Source organism: Diadema antillarum, unplaced genomic scaffold, assembly GCF_040938485.1.
Source record: "Diadema antillarum isolate AM-2024a unplaced genomic scaffold, OU_Dant_1.0 seq00001039_RagTag, whole genome shotgun sequence".
NCBI lineage: Eukaryota > Metazoa > Echinodermata > Echinoidea > Diadematoida > Diadematidae > Diadema > Diadema antillarum.
Window position 1 is genome coordinate 553,834 of NW_027271870.1, and position 20,620 is coordinate 574,453.

At 39.7% G+C, this 20,620-nt stretch overlaps 1 protein-coding gene across 1 annotated transcript in view; it reads right to left on the reverse strand.

The window, feature by feature from the left end:
• LOC139742938 (cAMP-dependent protein kinase type II regulatory subunit) overlaps positions 1–20,620 on the reverse strand; it is an 82,835-nt gene that overhangs the window by 18,425 nt on the left and 43,790 nt on the right. Inside the window, exons 7-8 of the mRNA XM_071653445.1 lie at positions 14,722–14,863; positions 2,964–3,065 (exon numbers count right to left, since the gene is read on the reverse strand). Of these exons, the coding sequence (XP_071509546.1) occupies positions 2,964–3,065; positions 14,722–14,863 (244 nt within the window). The remainder of the gene's footprint in view (positions 1–2,963; positions 3,066–14,721; positions 14,864–20,620) is intronic.

Consider the following 20,620-nt stretch of genomic DNA (forward strand, 5'->3'; position numbering starts at 1 on the left):
TAAATGTTGAATCCTTCTTAAAATTACATGCTCTTTCATATTTCATGAGAGGTTTCTCATTACCTCACTTAGGAATGTTCAAAACATGAATCCCCGCCTCAACCAGTACTGTACAGTCCCTTTAAGAAGCACACATAATATATCGACATGACACTGCATGGAGTTGATACCACTGTGCTCTAATCTCTCACCAGTATCTTCAATTTATGGCTATACCTGCTCAACAGCAAATGCTTGCTTCTACCAACAATTGATGTCCCATTTACGCAACAGCCTAACCTTTCCACTATTTGCGTCCTACTGAAAACATCAATATTCTGCGGTGCTCACTCAAGCACGATGGGAGGTAGGCACTGGAAGCCACTGTTGCCATAGTTACAGACATTGCTACATAGGTCTTCAAAAACAATGACAAGAAGCTTTCAAAACAACACAAGAATTTTAATGCACCTTGTCTTGGATGGCATGTTTCTCCCTCCCTGTGTTGCAGTTTTTGTTTTCTTTTTTATCACTCATCTTTCTAATTTCTTGTTTTTACCCATAGATGGGGGAGGGGCATGGAGCTACAGACAGCATAATAATTAAAGTGCATAGCTCTTTGAAAGCTGTACGAATAATATCGGGAGTTGTGGGTAGGGGGGAAACAACATCTTTTTTCTTTTGCCAAAGTACATCATCTTCCTGCAATTGACTTTTAACACGGGGTAACGATCATCATCTTTCATATTTTTTCTCTCTTCCTACATACTCACAGCTCTGTTTTGGGTTGGGACGAGCGAGGTTTCGAATTTCACAATGTTTCGCCCGAGTCTTTTTTTTCTCCTGCGTGGGGCGCGCAAGAAAACCCTAAGAAAACATTTCCCTATTTGCTAAGACCTCACGCAGAGCTTCGGTTGCACCCCTGGATGGGGAGTCTTGGCCACAACGAGTGCAGAAGCATGGATGATATAAATTCTGCACGGCCCTTTTGCAACCTCAAACAACATTTTCACTTTTGTGACATGGAGAATCGGATTCTATGTCCCAGCAAACTTGACTCAGAGCCGTGTTTCCCTACCTGTAAAGCCAGACTGATTTTGACAAAAGATACAGAACCCGCACTCCTGCCCGGGGTAAATGTGAAATGCTGCTCGTTAGTCAAGTTGACTTTTACATATTGAGTATCAGCAAAACAAACAGAAGGCAAATGGTTGTTTCAAGTCAGACTCAAAGGAAGATGATTCAACCTGAATTTAGAAGGCTCAAGTGTCTTTTGCAATGCAGTAACATTGGAGACAACCAAATATGCAAATCAGATGAGATGATGATGTCACTGCTTTTCATCTCTCTCTATAGTGTGTAGGAAAACTGTACAAAAATAATCTGGAGGTTTGATGATGTAGCAACTGTTGTATATGCCCCCATCCCTTAAAACAAATGGACATCATTGCATGCTTCTTATGACTCCACAATAATTTGAAGCCCAGAATGCAATGCGTTCCTCTTAATTTTATGCTCAAAAGGGAATTTTGGTCATGATTTGCCTTTAGTCAGCAGGGACTCATGAGGCAATGTTATCACTACCTCAATCTGATGTGCATGCTGTGGATGGCAACCATTATGTTTTTTGAAAACTTTTGATATATCTAGCACTAACCCAATATGAATTATTTTCACCAGTGTATTTGTTTTTTCTTTATAGATTCAGGGGATAAGAGTGGTGTTGTATCAGCCACATCAGCATCTCAGGCATAAGAAGTGGAATGCTTTTCCTAATATACCATGCTTCATTGCCCCACAAAGGAAAAATTCTGTAACTTTTTTTTTTTCAATGGTAAACAACACTGAACCACTTTGATGGGAAGACAGAAGTCCATTTGAATGCACATGAATACGCAAAGGGCCTTGTTGCATAAAAAAGATGCAATCAAACACAGGAAAATAAAAGAAAGAAAACAGATATAAGTCAAGTATCAAGCAATCAGACTTAAGTATTCAGACTTATGTTTGATTCTCTGACATATGTTGATCTTAACTTTTATTCATCAGGGTACAGATTTCAAAACCTCTCGAGATAAGTAGAGACATTGTGATGTACGCAACAACAACTGATGGGGGGGGGGGGGGGGCTTACCACAAGAAAAAAAACCAACAACAACAACAACAATGCACAGCACAATGCATGATTTGCTATATTTAAGTAATTGGGCTTCCTCAGTCCTTATTCCACCTACATACAAAACGTACAGCCTTAAGCAGCTCTGGTAAGGAAACATCTTGAGAGGATCCTGTCTAAATTTAGCTCTGGATGGCCAATTATACAGATTCTGACTGATTCATCATGGTCAATTATGCATTTAAAGTCCCACATGTTACGGATTTAGTGGCATTGCCAAACAAAAAACAACAACAATAACAACCGCAACTATAACATTGCAAGGGAAGAATTCTGTCCAAAAAACTTCTTACCCAGATTGATTTGTTGAACTGTCTACTCAATGGTTGTGACATAACAAATCACTTCGTAAAATGAGTGGCTGTTAAGCCTGTACAAGACCGCCGCAAGTTTGGTCTCTGAACAATTTTCCTGCGGAGACCTTAATTCTGAATCTGATGCTTTTGAGCTTTCAATAAGATTCTGGTACAAGTGTAAAGATTAAAGCTCTGTGACACACTTTCCTTTTTGGTAGGGGATATCCAAAGCTATTGTGGCTTTTGAATATTTCATAGATTTGGGTAAATATTGCAGAATATTTTATCTTTAAAAAAACACAGTAAAAAACAGAGTGGGGAGTAATGTCTTTACGTCATTGTGAGAGGTTTAATATTTAAAGTAAGGCTATCCCTATCAGCAGGAAACTTTTTCAAACAAAAAACAAAGAAACTTTCAAAAAGTAATTGTATATAATGGACTTTTTTCTTTCTTTCTTCCTCTACATTAGCAGCACTAGGACCACTGCAACCAGTTGAGGGCACTTCCTTACCTCCAAGGACTTGAATATAGACACTTTCTCCAGCAGGTCCTCGTACATACGCCTCTTCTTCGCTGCATTCTTCAGCACTATCCTCCTGAAAGAAGCCCGGTCCTGTGAGTGCACAAAGACACAGGGAGAGAGAAAGAGATTTTGGGGTTTATACTCTGTGTTGATATCTACTCTGGATCTCACTTGTTGACTGGAGAACAGGGGCCTGTTTCATAAAACTTGTCATCAGTGACAAGTTGTCATAGATGTGACAAGCTCCTGAAATCCTTGCATCTGATTGGCTGAGAGCAAATTTGTCATACAAATGTGGCAGTTGTCACTGATGACAAGTTTTATGAAACGGGCCCCACGTGCAAAGATGGTCAGCCCACTTTCAATATGTGATAGTCAAGACTGAGCTGAATCAAATCATAGTTGTGTATGTGTATTATCTTTCACTCTGTATGTGGTATCATTAACCCGTTGAGGACGGACTGATTTTGCTACAACACACATTTCCCATAGACACCTGCCAGAGTATACTCGGGACTCGTCCTCAATGGGTTAACATTTTCAGCACTAACAAATTTTTGTAATATTCAGTGAAAGTGGAAAACAAGAATATCTATCTCTCTCTTTAAAAAAAAAAAGTGTTTGTGTGAGAGAGTGGTTGTTACACAACTGGTGTACTGTAAAAGTGGATATTTTCGCGTTGTTGAAATTTTCGCGCATTTCGCGCAACCAGAAACTAGCGCGAAAATAAAAGCACAAGAATATTTTTGCTTGCCATCTGTGCCTGTGCGTGATGTCTTGATTACGCGGAATTAAAAACAAGTGAAACTCTTCTGGTCCGGCCAAGCGCGAAAAATTAGTCGCGCGAAAATATCCACTTTTACTGTATATCACTTGTTGAATGATAAGAAAGTAACTTTCATATCAAAGGTGGCAGCAATATACACACAGGCCAACAGAAATGCCATATTCAATTCAGTTTACTTTCTTGGTATGTAAAACTTACTGTAAAACCTTTTAACTGTAGCTGACATTGGAATCAAACACAGTGGATGATATCAATACAAAAGTGTTAAAAACAACAACAACAAAGAAGATGAAGAGACTGAGGGGTAGGAAGTGAGAAAGGACAAAAGTATCCTTATATTCAGGCCGACCTGTTCAGGCGCGAGACAGATGATACCAATGCATGTGTGTGCGTCGATGACAAAGACTTACAAATGGAGAGTACTATAGCCTGGGATGAAACTGTTGTTTTGTTTCGGCTGCATTCTGCAGGATTGTTGATCACCAATATTCAGTGAAGCCAAGCAGAAGGTGTTCTCAGACCTTTATCTCACTCTGGTTGTTACACCTCCCCCATCCTCCCCCACCTCTTACTGCCCACGCCCTTCTTCAAACCCCCTCTTCTCCCCCCTCCCCCCTCCCCCCTCCCCCTCCCTAATCCCTATTGAGTGTCAGCAATGTGTTAACCCCACCTGCCGCTTCCCTGCCATCATAAATCAGCTTTACTCTGTATCTTCTCGAGCACACCTGTTGCTGGACCTATGCACCCCAAGCATTTTGCTCTCCCTTTCATTTCGTTTCGTTAACTCTCTCTGAATACCCCTACCGAACCCATCCCAAGCCAACCGCCACTGCCATTACACATCCCATCACTCTCCCACAGCACCTCGAGGATGCGTGCGGAATAGTGCACCCAGGTGTAAAGACATATGTCAATATTGCCCCGGCAAGGGAGTCAGCCAACTGTGCTGCATTGGATTACTTCTACCGAGATGGCACATTGGGGAAATCAACATGCCGAGAATCGCGATACTGCTACAGGTTGCAGGATGCCAGCTTGAGCAAGTCTTCTCCTTCTTCCCTCATCCCCCATCCTTTCATTGCCATCTCTCGTTTCCATGGAAATGGCGACTCCCTCCATCTCGTCCCGATTGCTTGCTGTAATAGGAATGCTCCCACTGCTCATTCATAATGAGTGGATGATGAATTATATTCTGTATGAAATATTTGAACACTACAAAATTCTCATAACATAAATCACATGCACAGGGAGTTCTTTACTCCAGCTAATGCTATCACATATATGAGAAATCACCAAGCAAAGAAACCAAATAGAACCATCAAAAATATTCTGGCATTCTGCTATATGTACACAGTGGCTTCAATTCATCAAGGCTGGTAATTTCTCCTGCCTACTTTGTATAGTAATGTTCAGTGATGCCTCCATGTGTATCAACTTAGGAAACACATTCTCTTGAAACCTTTAGAGAGCCAGAAGGAAGAAAGGGAACATGCACATTCCATAATTTGGAATAATGCAACTTGAGGCCTTCTGGCTAAATACTGACTTTTTTTATTCATTACTCATCAAGACTCTAAAACTACTTGCCACATCCTGCATCAACATTAATATACATCTGTCCAGAATTGAGAAGTCTTCAAAATCAACCCCCCCCCCCTTATAAAAAAAATAAATAAATAAAGGAAGACAGAGAAAAATGACCGCCTCGCTGAATTCTCTACCTCCTATTACATATTCATGCATGGCGGGCACAAACAGAAACCCCAGGCAAGGAGCATACTACCTGTGTATCCCCTCCAGGATTAAAGATAAACACCATTTTCCACCCATCAATCATATAAATACTCATCCATACGGGAAGATGGATAGACTGGGGGAAAATGAGGCAGAAGGAAAGAACGAAAGAAAGAAAGAAGGAGAGAGAGGGAGGCAGCCCACAAGAAAATGAGAGAGAATGAATAAAAAGTATTCCCTATTCTGCCCCCCCCCCCCCCCCAATTCTTCTACCCCATCATCCCATCCACTTTGTTTTGGTCTTCATCAGGCTCTTCGCCTCTGGTCATGTCACCCTCTTTCTTATCACCTCAATTATCATTACTCCATTAGCTCTGAGGTATGATGCGAACCGCTGCGCATTCCAACACATCAGGCATGCAGGTGAGGGTACCGTTAAAGGTGTTGTTTTTCTCTTTAAATTCAGCGGCCGTCGCTCCCAACGCATCGCGAGGGATCGGGTGAGGAGAAACTTGCTGATGTGATGCCGGTGATGATGACAACTGAAATGGTGGACACAGGCCCTCATTCACAATCAAGATGTCGTGTCTTTCCTACAATCAACTGTTTCATCTCATGGCAACTTAGGGAAGGCCTCAACTATCACACCAACAGGCAGAAAAAGAAAGGAAAACTGTAATTTCTCACTGCTACATCGCATACATGACATAGTAGTGAGGCACACTATTTCACATAATACATTTCTTTTTTCAATAGCATGAATCCAGTTAGGATGTAATTGAGAAGGTCTGCAAATGACTGCAACTACACCCTCTAAAATGAGTCATCTTCAACAAATCTACTTCATTTCCATATACCTCAGTCTATCATCAAGTAAATTGCAAACCTGAAGAAACTGCATGCCATTGATCCCCTCCCTCCCCTCCCCCCTGCACATATCTTCTTCTTTTTCATAAATTTTCTTTTTCATCGTCTTCCTTCTCTTCTTCATTGCCTTCTTTTTCTTCTTTTTCCCTTCTTTCTCCTCTTTTTCTTCTCCTTTTTCTCCTTTTTTCTTTTAAGGACTTTGCTCAGAGGGAAAATGTGATCAAGAATTCAATTACCTAGACCATTCATACAGTAAGGAAGACAAAGACAAAATAAGGGGAGAATTAATAAACTGGCAGATCAAAAGTAGAAGTAAAAGAGGGAGGAGAAAAGAGAAATGAATGAATGAAAACACACAAAAATGTTTGTCGATCATTGATTCATTGTGTCTTGTTTTCCGGAAAATTAGACACACGGGCTAGCTCAAGAAAAAAAAAAAACAACCCATTCAGTGAGTCACTACATCACATTTGTCTCAGCCCCCTTCACCATTATGGAGTCAAGTTAATTTCTGTGCAATTGCATAGCATACATTATTCATAAAACTTTTCAACACAGCTCTCTGACAGTGGTGAAATGAATGAATGACATGCCATATATGTTAAAGGACACGTTCACCTTCATGTACATGTGGATTGAGTGAATGCAACAATATTAGTAGAACACATCAGTGAAAGTCTGAGGAAAATCCGACAATCTGTTCAAAAGTTATGAATTTTTAAAGTATCTGCACAATTACTGCTGGATGAGAAGACTACTACAGTGTGTGATGTCACAAGCATACAACGATATAACGAAAATAAAAAGAGAATTTCACAAAATTTTACTTTTTGAATAAAGTGCCCATTTCTTGGACTTGTTACTGATGTATGTTAAGGATAATATTATTCCCCTTGCCTTCTGAAAGAGAGAAGTCGAGTGTTCTTTTGTTATGCGAGAAAAGTGAAAATAAGGTGAATTTTCTTTATACTTTCTTTATACCGTTGTACTCATGTGACATCACAAGCTATAGTAGTCTTCCCATCCAGCCATGACTGAGCAGAAACTTTAAAAATTCATAACCTTTGAACGGATTGTCCGATTTTCCTCAAACTCTAATGTGTTCTACTAATATCGCTGCATTCACTCAACCCACATGTCTATGATGGTGAACTTGTCCTTTAAACATTTAAACGGTTTTTAAGGCTGTCTTCTCAAGCTGAAAACAAGTATGTTCTCTCAAACACAGACACATGTTTCACCTACACAGTACACACTATATTTGACCTTGTCTCCTTCCCAGGAGGCATTTTAAATTTATTATGCATTTGCCATTTTTGTTGAAGGATCCTACTTCAATGCTATGATACCTTACTGCACTGTATATGCATTTGTAGCACTGCCTTCCTTCAAAATCATTGACTGTAAATATGCATAAATGATATGTAAACTTCAATATCTGATATGGTGTGAACACTATTTCTTTACAATGGGGATTCATCAGCGTATGGCTGCCTGCCATCTTTGCATCAGAATTATTATTCTTGCGTGCAGATGCGAATTTGTCCATCAATTATCCGAAGACCCAGTTTTTACCTGGCACAAGTTAACATTAATAAAAAAATGAATTGAGGTATAAAATGAGGGCATGAGCCTGACTGACAAGTTTTGAGCTGTGAGTTGTCACACTTATTAGGGGAATAGCAAAAATTGGGTTAAAATGCTCCCCCCCCCCCCATCTACCTTTCACCTTTCCTCTATCTTCCCTAAGCATCTCTAGATGCCTGTTTACACTTGTACATACATCGCCAACTATCACATATGATACCAACATGCATTAATATACAAACAATTCTCTCTCTATGTCATCTCTCAAATATGCAAACTAAGAAGCATCTTCTCTGTATTCCAATGAATGACATTTGCATTTCTAGCATGCTCCTGTGTGGGACAACGTGTCCCCTGCATCTGACAGTAATCATTTGCTAGGGGCGTGAGAAAGGCTTTGATGATAATCTCCGCATGGATTTAAATGGTTACACTATAAAGTTGCTGGCAAGTCCCGTCCCTTTGGCAACATCGTCCTTTCTCTGCACATATGTTGTTGCCATTGTTGGGTTTTTTTTCTTTTGTAATAAATTCTGGTCGGTATTGATGAACATCAGAAAATCCAAATGTCATCTACTGGAATTCTCTCCTTGAATGAAACTCTCCTCCCTACATCACACATCACTTGATTTCAAGAAACGATACATGAAAGGTGGTGCTGTGTTACCCTGGGGCCAGGCCCTGCAGGCATCTGGAGATACCTAGCTGCACACGTACATTTGCACACGAGTCGTGTCAAGCAGTCGTCAATGATATTGACTGCTCTAGCCTTGCGTCAAGAGCTAATTACTTTTCAGTGCATCTTACAGCCATCGAGCATGGTCCCATCTTTTTAAAGCCATTTTGCTGATGAAATCTCCGCCCACCATCCGATGAACTTTCTCAGGCAGCCTACTTTTCAAATCTACCATTTCAGCGCACCTATATTGTTTTGTACCCACATCATGCCTTATTCCTGTGTCTGTTCGTTTTTCCGTTCCTGTTCCCCCCCCCCCTTTTCTTACTCGGGGTAAGATGATCATATAGATCTGTCATTTGTATATTCATTACCATATGATATTCATTTATGTATTCACCTTTATATATGAATTCACTTTGACAAACTATAATTACCATCTTCATTCAACCCCCCCCCCCTATATACACACACACACACAAACACTTCTCCTGGTTTTATGCGATGATTTACTTGCTCAATTTTTACTTCACGAATTCACTTATGCATTCACTCTTCTAAATGCAAATACTGACATTAACTGCCTATTTCAATAGTCGCAAACAATCCCTGAAATACTACAAGAGTTTTCTGTTGATTCGTCTGCATTGAAGCAAATTGAACTTCCCTGTTAATGTAGCAGTTGATGCATTCATGGTGCACTCACGAATGTGCACATATGCTTAGCAACAAGAAATTTCACATGAGACCACACCGACATTGGTATTTCCAAACATCTACTGTAAAAGTGGTTTCTTTCGTGGTGGTTTTATTTTCGCGCCTTTCGCGCTTTGAAGTTGAACCGCGAATTCAACATCACACGAAAATGTTTTCAACTCGCCGGTTGTTACAACGCTATTGCGCACATGCACACACGAAGATTCCGCGCATTGAGTGTATTGATGGTCAACACACACACAGCGATACCGCGCAATGTAGGTACAAGCATGTTATAAAGTACTCGAGATGGGTTTTTAGGTAAGCCTGCATTTAATTTCAATTTCTATTGAATAAATAAAAGAATAATTGGATTATAATTTGGGTTTTAATGTGCAAAATAAAACAGTTTTTGCCGACTGTGAATTCACAGATTTTGCCAACCACGAATTTAAAACACACGCGAAAAAGGCGGCATCGATGGAAACGGCAAAAGTATCTCTACGTGAAAGAAACCACTTTTACAGTACATGCTAATACAGGTTCTCAATTTTGGCCAAACATGTCAGTGGCAACATTTGGCCTGTCAGCTAATCAAGAGTTAGAAGTGCGCACACACATTAGAGTAATAATTGTACAGAAGACCCTTCTTTTTTCTTCCCCACAAGCAAAATACTGAGAAATTGGCTGCAATTATTACAGGCGCTCAGATGAGGTTCAGTGGACAAGGGATGTACATAGAATTTCCTTGCATTATGATATGTGCCATAATATTAATTTTCAACAACTCTCTGAATTGGATGAAATGTGCCATGAGCCCTGAAATGATATCAAGAATATGCTGGTAGTGGAAAAGACCCCATGTGTGTTTGATTGACAGCAAGAATATAGCCCTGCTCCAATATCTGTGTGTATGTTATATATCAAGTGTGGGATATTTATGCTGGCAGTGAAATTCTCTCTTGACTCATCTGTTATCTGCATGCTGTCTTGAGGCATAGAGCAGTACACTGTATATGTATGCTACATTGCTTGTGCTCTCAAAGGGTACATTTATGCTTAACTTTTTTTTTGCTCTAATTACCATTTTGAAACATGATTTAATAGTGCAAAACACAGTTGCACCCAGACTCAGTTTGTGATAAATTTATGATACACAAAAAGCTTTCTTTACGATCTGCAATTTCTCTCTGATCATGTTTGTTGGGAAGCATAAACGCAAAATCATGATTGCGGAACAGCTCACTACAATAGCGGTCTATCTACAAATATTGTAGCTTTCAACAATGTACAGTACAAGTTTGCAAAATCTGCTCTTTCTCTACCTCGACAAAATTGAGCATTAAACAGTACCCCCATAAAGGCTGTTTTGGACTGGCGTTTCAAAACACTGATTCTGGCTGCCAAATTGAGCATAAATGAACCCAAAGAGTAATCATTCTCAAACTTACCATGCTACCTATAGACATTGTGAAAAATGTATAAAATCTCTTTGGAAAAGACAGTTAAAAAAAAAGAGGCAACATTTCTCAACACTAACCAATTCAACTCTACTCTGAAAAAAAAAAAAATCATTTCTCACTTGTGTCCTTAGTAGAATCGAAAGATACATCAACACAACTCAAATTTAAAGCAGTTCACATAACTGGAATTTTGTATAGATGCTATTAACACATTCTCAATCTAAAATTGTAGCCCTTGGAGGTTTGCCCCTTATTTCAATCCGTCCATAAATTGCATCTTGAATCAGGGCAGCCTCTGTTTAAAAATTCATCTGAAACTATCGCCCCGTCATGGCAGGAAAAGAGAGAGAAAGAGAGAAATAATGAGATACCTATCCAACTGTTGTCTCTTTAATTGAATGCCACAGGCATCTTCTATCAGAGGATGGCAATACCATATCATAGCAGGGTCTGCTTTATTACTTGGCATGGTCAGCATGGATGGAATGCTAAGACAGGTTAAAAAACCCATGCTGCCACTTTGAGGTAGTGTTAGAGGTCCTGTTTACCTTTGGGAGCAGTGATTTTAAAAATGTTCAAGATATCACATTTGATGCATATGTGTAGGTCTGTTGTATCACAAAACACCCTACCAAATATATATATTTTTTTTTATAAAGCCTGAAATATAAGGTGATATCAGTATTTTTCTCATTAGAATGTAACTGCAGAGGGTTTAGTCTGGAAAAAAAAATTTTCTATAACTATTGTTCACATTTTGTGTATTTAACAATATACTTAACATCGATTATATGGATTCAAATTTTTACAGTGGTTGTTTCTATTCTTAACTCACATTTTATAACTATTTTAAAGCACTAATGCTGGGTTTTTGTTTCTTATACAAATGGTAAATTATGCCTTTAAGCAAAGTGACACTTTTTGAATGAATACTACAACTGTACCACCCTGAGATAGGCTCCTTACCCTATATATTACACGTAAAACCAGCTGGGGGTCCACTGCCATTTCAAGGAAATATTAATGGTGTTAAATATTTCAACATATTAATGCACATTAAAACTATCAAATGTTTCCCAGATTGCATGAATTTGCATGCAAGGTCTGTTTATACTTCCTTTATCATACTACCTCTTGTTCACGCGCCAGGAGCATTGTATCATGTGAGATCTGAATGAGGACTGGGAAAAGGTCCAATCTCTGACATGGTGGGGGTCCATTGCAATCTTTGTGCAATTTCATGGAATGAATATAATGGTGTTCTTGTTCCCAAAGAAATAAAAAGAGACAGGAGTGATTGTATAAAGTTACAGTAGAGGTCTGTTACCTCGTTGTTGTCCTCCCCCTCACTTACAAAGACCCTCCTATATATTACACAACGCTTTCATCTGCGGATGGCATCGTACAACGATATGCTTAGCTTAAAAACAAGTGATGAATAATAAACAGCAACATGTTTAATGATTTACATAACCTCTGCTATAAAGGAGGTTACTATTTTTGTAGGCATTGGGTTGAATGTTAGCAAAATAACTCAATAAGTTGTCAACGGGTTTGGAAGAAACTTGTAGGAAAAATTGACAATGGCACAAGGAGTAGATGACTGAATTTTGGTAGTGATCTGGGAATTTTTCTGAATTTTGGAAGGATTTTTCTTCTTTTGGCAGACAGGGTCAATGAACTTGGGAGTTCAAGCTGCACGTATTTGAGGTTTGCATATGAATGTGTAGTTAAGCGCATGCTCTGCATGGACGAGATGCTGTACAGACCATGGAAACTGATGATGTAAACAAAAGGCTTCTATAGTGGGAAATTGGGCGATTTTCAGCACATGTGAATAGGTGGAAATGAGCTGCTTGGTGGAGGTCTGTGCTCTCTAAAGTGCTTTTCTAGTTGTCACTAAATTTATAGCGAAACTCCTACTTGTTGCCAAGTATTAAAAAAAAAATAACCTAGGTATCACAGTCAATTGCTATATTGTGAACGTAAAGTGACTGTTACAATCTCTTCAATTTACCATTATGTAATTACAAAGACTCATTGGTACATAACAGCTGCACATTAATTACATACGAGGCCAGTCTGCTCGACATACAAAAAAAAACAAAAAAAATCAATTACAGCCTCCACATAAAAAATAAATACAAGCTGTACATTTAGACTCAATGCATCGAGTTATTTCCATCTACACCGCCAGAGCACACATAACAGCATCCGCAACATTAATATCTAATTTGACTCTAGCTCACAAGAGGGGCAGTCACACCAATCTATCAAAGTTGCATAATACCAACTGGCTATATTATTGTCAGTGGTGATTTATACGACTGGTCAACTGCATCAAGGATGCCATAATCAGGGGATCCCATGTTGGAAATGGCAAATTACACCTAATCAGATCTTTATAGCACCCATCAAAGGGGGAAACAAACTTGATCTACATGTATGTAGCTGCTCTGTATATGATTTGTAGCATTTTCCAAAGATCAAGGAAGTTATGTTTCACACTATAACTGTAGATTTATGTCATACCTAACAATGTGCACACTACAAAAATATACAAGTTTAAATGGTTCAAAATGGATATCACCTTTCATTCACAGAATTCTGTTTCTACAAGCAAAGGGGGAGGCGGCTATTTGGGAAGAATGTGACATTTTCTGACCACTCTTTGCCCAGAGACATCAAGTACCAAATATCAAAACAAAATACTTGTTTATGGTAATGGTAATAGGAGGGGAATACTTTCTGTATCCATGAGACAGAGAACTGATTAATTCTCTTTTATTCATATGTTTAAAGAACAGGTGATTGTTAATGCAGCAGTAGATATATTTGTATTTTCTTTCTTCAGGGATTTTGCATAATTCTGTTTTTCACATTCAGTCCTGAGGGAATGCAATGTCAATCTCTGTGCATGGCTGGGAGACAAAACTGTCATACGCCACAAATGCTGGGCACTACTTGACTTGTGATGAACCTGAAGGAAGCTAACTAGCTGAAGCTCTAGCTTTTGTTTTACCGTGACACAAAGTTAGCACTGAATCACAAAGGTATACAGCAATCTTTAAAAAAGAAAAGCACAAATGTAAACTGAAAGATCTTCAATGAGGTTTGTGTTATTGAAAGAAAAATGGAAAACAAACACGCAACCTTAACATAATAAAAACATGAAAAGATTTATCAATTTTTAGAATTGTTTTCCTTCCCCAATCGTTCAAGCAATTCTCACTGTTAAACGACTATGTCACGCTGAATACATATCACCATTTTGCTCGTATAATGTATGTTGTATCCGTGTTAATTTGATGAATACACAGAAGTGAGAATATCAGCACACAGAGATCTTTGATGGAATGAACTCTGACATTAAGACATTTCGTTGTGCATGATGGGGCCACACTTATGAAATGCACTTAATTCACATACAACGTCCATCAATGAGGCTGTCAGAACTGACTCCCAGTGAATGGTTTAAGATTTCCTTCCTTCCCTTGAATGGAGGTAGCCGAGTTAGCCATGTTGTCATTGATGTCGAAGTGCAGGCATGACTGGGCACTCGGTGAAGTCAAACAGAAGTGGGAGTTTAAAAGACCATTAGGGGGTGAGGGTGATGCTGAAAGGGCACGCAAATGTGGTTTAATAGCCATTCAGTGAACTGACGTTTATTAGACCTTGTCAAGTGATACGTTGCAGCCAATACAGCCATTATTGCCAAGGCCCACGCATATTTACAGGACACCACGATCAGCATAAGTCACGCTAGCTAGCCTCAGTTTAAATTGGCAGCAAAAAAAAAAGACCATGAAATAAAGCGAAACAAACAAAAACCCAATTTTCTGCAATATACTGAGGAAATAACACAACTCATACAACATTCCAAACAGGTGGACATAAATGAAGGGAAGGGAAATGCTTGCAATACTGGAGCCTTACCAGAGCCCACAGGATTCCTTCCGTTGTCGCTACGATTGTCGCTGCCCTTGGTGTATTGTACATGAGAGCCAGCTCCCCGAAGCTTCCTGTGCCTTTGTACGCACCGACCTTGTTGTCGTTGACAAAGATGTCATACTCGCCACTGTATGATGGAACACATGAAGAGAAAACAAGTGTTACGTGTGACGTATCACATACAAATGTGTTGGAGATAATTTACTGAAAATGTGATTATCGTGAGTAATGGTCTTGGCAGTCTGCGTCACCTTGAGAAAAGACGTAGTGTGAAAAGGTTCCCTTTCTACTGACTGCTTTCAGACACGAACGTACCAGTGTGGTGTACGTCAATGCTTTCTGACATTCGTTTTCTCTCTCAGGGAAACCTATGAATGAAGCCAGCAATCTTATGATCTGAGTTAGCGATAAAAAAAGAAAGAAAGCGCATTGAATCTACAGACTGTTATAGATATGCCTGCACTGAAAACATATCTTAGAGCAGTGCACCAATCCTTCACTTTGACAAACATAATTTCCTAGGTGAACCAGGAAATGGCAAACAGAAAATGCCTGACCTTATGTTCAGTTTATAACATATGAAGAAATGATAACTTTCTGGATACATCAAAATGTAAATCGCAGATACATGCATGATGAATTTTGAGATGAAAAGAGCTTGAAGATATATCACATATCCCACTGGCAGTGAGAAAAACATTTTGAATACGGTATCTGCAGTGCATCTTCATTACGTGATTGCACTGTTTCACATAATTTATCAACTCCACATTAACTCCAGTATTTCAAATTCTATTCATATTCAATACTTGTTCAGCTCAATTTGCACTAGCATCAACCTTCTGTAGTGTTTTTGTTGTCACCTTGTTGTTTTTTTAACTATCCTTTTTAGTGGAAAAGAACACCAACATTTGGAGACCTGAACCAAAGCAAGTGATATCGAATGAATCCACTGTGTAACTCTGCAAATTTGAACCAACTGTCAACTGACAGATTTCCTGTATTTTTGTGGTTATGATTGAGAGATATCATTTAGCACAAAGTACAGGATTTGGGCAGAGGAATGCCACACAGTTTTCCTCTTCAAACGTAGCACGGTGCTCTACTGAGTAAATAAAGGACACTATTATAATTCTTTAAGTATGTTAAAGTTTCCCTGTGACCACAAAACTGAGGTGACTTGTCGACCACTTCACATGTGGCACTGATCCTACAATGAGCCAATATCATGTTTGCCCCCTAGGAAACTATGTATCTATGTATGTATACAGGGTTTGCTGCTGTGTATTAAAATGCACACCAGTTGATGCTTTCAACAGCTTGCGCGTTTGTGTGATCAAGTTCCACATCCATAATCAGAGGCGTTCACTGTTCTTTTGAACAGTGCGCGGTCTGCATACTTCAAGTATTCTGTATCTTTTCTATCGTCATACTCTTTTTGTGATTTTTGAATCAGCAGAATAGGCAAGGGTAGCTACATGTTCACATTGTTTATTTAAAAATGGGTAGAAGCAAGGTTTTAGAAGTTGTGCCAGCATGATGGATAAGACTGTAAAGAGCGTATGTTGTGTACACAGACTCACAAAAGAACCAGGTACAGTGTGTAACTGGCTGCATTAGGCATAAGAAGTTGTATTGAAATGAAAAACACCTAAAGCCTTTTCCAATACCATAAATGGTTCAAGCAAACAAAACAAAAAAGTATGAAAGACATAAACAATGTCTCATTCTGACGGAGAAAGATAGTGACAAAAAATGAAAAGTAAGAAATTGCAATGGCAACTTTATTACAAAAGTGGACATGTACATTAGCAGTAAGCCTACAGTAGGTACTTTGCATACAAACATGATTAATACACAACAAGGTGATTGAGATTAATGAAAAAAAAAGGTGGAAATGAGAAAAGGAAAAAAAAGTGAGGAAAAATAGGAAGATGATAAGGATGAGGAAGGTCTACGTCCAGATGATGAAGGAGCAAACCTTGTCAGGATGACAGCTACAGATTTTCTCTCTGAATTAAGAAACCCATTCTACCAGGTTCCCCTCCCCTTTTTTTTTGAAGTTATAGTAGTAGTAGTACTTGAGGACAAACTGGGTTGCAATTAGATTGGTTCATTTTCTCGAATTAGGTACATCAGATTGATGGGGTATAGACTTCCCCTGTCTCATCAATGAAAGTCATTGCTACCCCATCACTGGAGAGAAAAAAATATTTATAGGTCGCAAGGGTTTAATTTTTGCAAATTTCGCAGATCACAATTTGACTGCGAATTTAACAACACACGAAAATGTCACCATGCGCTAGGGTAAGAGCACCTATGATAGCCTCAGTGTCCATTCGCGAAAACAGCATCTCACGAAAATGTCCCTGACCTCGTCATTCGTGAAAATATCGGTACGCAAAAATAACTGCTGATACGGTACTATGTTAGCTCTGGCCATGGACAGTGCAAGGCAAGTACAGTAAAATGAGTAAAACAGACTTGTGGCAAAATTTCCATGGCTTTATCTGCTGCTAAAAGGTAACTGGCAGCATTCCACTACGTGTCCTAGGTGCGGTGTGATGCAAAATTTCTGTGAAAAAAAAGAAGAAAAACAACCCACGACCCTGGGAAACAAGGGTAACAAGCGCATGATTCCAGGGTGGTAATCTTTCAAGCGGTAGCAATTCATCACTCGTGAATTTGTGACTCAAAACTGATGGGTTTACCACAATCAACCATCCAAGACTCCTCTTCCCATTTCTTGTAGATGCATAGAAGCTGATCTTCCTCCGTGACGCTTGGCCCATTTTCGCAGGGAAAGCAAATTGGCAACACAGAAAAAAAAATGCCACGCTTGAGCTTTCCATTCACAACGAAGCGCACATTAGTGAAGTTCATGGAAATAGTGACTTTTTAACGTTACGTGCAGCGCAATTACTTCGGTAGTTTGCTGAAGTGACTACTGCTGTGGTACATAGCAACAGCCCTAGCAGCTGGAAACAGGTTTCTTGTGTGGTTGTCAGAAGGATTACAGACAGCGAGTGAAGGTCGCATGACAAATATTGGAAAAAAAAAATCAGGAGCATTCTCATTGCAAATCATCAGAGCGAACGCTGTAAGGAGTTGGAAATCATTGCATTCCAGTGTGCAATTTTTCTGTGGACATTTTGGTTGGCTTATGGCACATAACTTCATTCAAATGAAACTCCATATCACAGTTTGTCTCAATGGCCATACAGTGAAGGGCGCATTAGGTGCAAAATAATTTGACAAAATATCTACGTAGACAACACGCACTTACATGTACATCTTTATCCTCCTGCTGGCGTACCAACAGTTTCCCTCCTCCTGCTCCGCCTCCTCGCACAACTTTCCTTCTAGGGAAGCCTATAGGTCACTCTCTCTTTCATTTCATCTTCTCTGAATGTTCCCTGTTGCAACGATGACATACAGCCATTCTCCCTCTTTAAATCTCTAAATGCCATGGTCCCATCTCGTTCCTCCTGCAACCAGCACCTGGATGCTGTAATTGTTGCCCCCACCACATCGATCAGGGGCACATGTACCTGAACGAGATGCTGTGACTCCCCAGCACAGGGAGCTCTTCCTTATTAAAGGCAATTTCATCACCTTGAGCTCTGCTGAACATTCTTTGTAATTCCTTATACTCTAGTTTGTACACTCACTACTGTTGTTGTTGTTGTTGTTGTTGTTGTTGTTGCTGTTGTTGTTGTTGTGTACTGACAATCAATAGGCCATGACACAATCACTTTGGTCACAAAATACACAAAAAAACCCCAAGAATTTCTCTGCAACTCACAAATGATGTCTCCACGAGATGTAAAGTGACAAGATATTGATAGAAACGAGCTGCATTCAGCAAATCGGTCTGCCACGCTTCGGTCATCCTGGATATGTTTAGACGCTGAGCACGGACAGAATTAAAATCAGGCACAAAGCATGATTGATTGACTCGATTCCAACTTGAGTCACCCTATCTAATGCCTCAAAGCGCTTGAGGAAAAGCTGTATCCCACATACATGATAAAGAAAAGAAAAACTTCTTGACTACAGTAAATGTCTCACTCTATCATTTTTCTCCTTGTCTCCATTTTATTCTTTTCCTCCTTGTCATTTTCATATCTTCTTGCTAACATTCATTTCCATCGTCACTCCCCCTCCTTCTTTTCACATTGTCCATCATTGTTTCATTTAGTTTTTGTTGGTTTTTTTTAGTATGTGTGTGTGAGTTTTGTTTTGTTTTTGTTTTGTTTTTTCTTAGCAGAAGCTCCGGTTTACCTGGGTAGTGGCTCCAAAAATGGGAGAGATGCTTTCCCAAGCAACTACATCCACAAACTATATTTGCTAAACCTGATGGTTAAAATGGCAGGATTCAGTCCAGCACATCCAATCCTCCAGGAAGTGTAACAGTACACCCAGAGTCACTCTTCATGACCCTTCATGAAAGGGTAGCTGGGAACAAGATGGTGAGAATGGAAAAACAAGAATGACAAAAGGGGTGCTGCCAGTTGCTTGGGACCGCAAAGAGAGAGTGTCAGCGTGCATGAGAAAAGGAGCGTACTGTTGATGCATGCAGGGGTCCGGTTTTGAATTACCGTCAGACGGAGGGTTGCCATGGCAATGAAATCCCTCAGCAATATCATCCACAGTGAGGAGGAAGAAGTGAGATGAGGAGACGGCTCAGCGAACCACAAATCTACATCTTCCCAAACTTCTCTCATTGCTAAGTCCTATTGTGGTCCTTGTCAGCGCCTGCCCTGCAACATGGCATCATCACTCCTCCAAAAGGATTTCGGGAATCCGCAGGAGTACAGCAGCAGGTGTCGCTTTACACACGTTGTGTTGGTGCTCTTGACTATGCCGGGATTTAACGAAACACCCAAATGTAGCTGAGGAAGGTTTCTGCACTTGCACATTTCAACTTTGTGTATGCAATCTCCTCCCAGAGATTTAGATGGACCTCGGGAAAAATATTATGCGCATCCAACACAGCTGGTGAAGTGAATCCAATGATTCAGACCACTGTTATTACTTGTTTTCTTTATCAAAAAACTTTGTGTTAGTTGTACAGCACGAGTGCAATTTCATTCCTGATTAATCATAATTTGAGACTGTGAGATGGCATCATTGAGATATTTACTGTTACTAATTTCTCTGTTGCTGACCCTACTCGGTATTTCCATTACTTTCGCTGCCTGCACTGTTTGCAGTTTGCGACATTGTACAGCACATTGCGATAAGATATGCAATACTATCTTTAAGAAGTTGTGATATTGCCATATACCGGTAACATTAGCAAGGTAATACTTAAGAGGAAAAGAATGGAACATGTTCTAGATGTGTTAGTAGGTAAGTAAGCGGCATTAACTGCACTTTGACACAGCATGTGACTTTCAATACTGATACAACATTCACAGCTTTTGGTGTATAAAGACCCACCTCAAGGGTACAAGTTATACGAACAATCTCCCTTGAAGCCTGAAATTTAATGCTTGTACACAGTCTAAGATCAGCTTTTACAACTTGTTGCTCAGATCCCCTAGCACTACATGTATACTCGATACGGCAGAGCCAGGGGGATCTTCCTCTTACTGTCCACTGCATCAAGTTTGTCCTTAGTCTGGGCGTCTCGCAGGCTCTGTTCTGACTCTCTCATTGCCTTTGTTTCTCCTACGCCTGACGAACGGGATCTATGCAAATCCCTTGCCAGGAGAGGAAGAAAGTTTAGATGTTCTTGTTTCATGCTGCACTTGCATCGTCTCATTCCAGGAGATATATGAACGCTTTGCATTGCATGGATTCAGATTCACAGCTTCCAGGAACTCATAGAGGCCCTATCTCTGTCTGTCAGTTTGTCTGTCAGCTTGTCTATCAATTT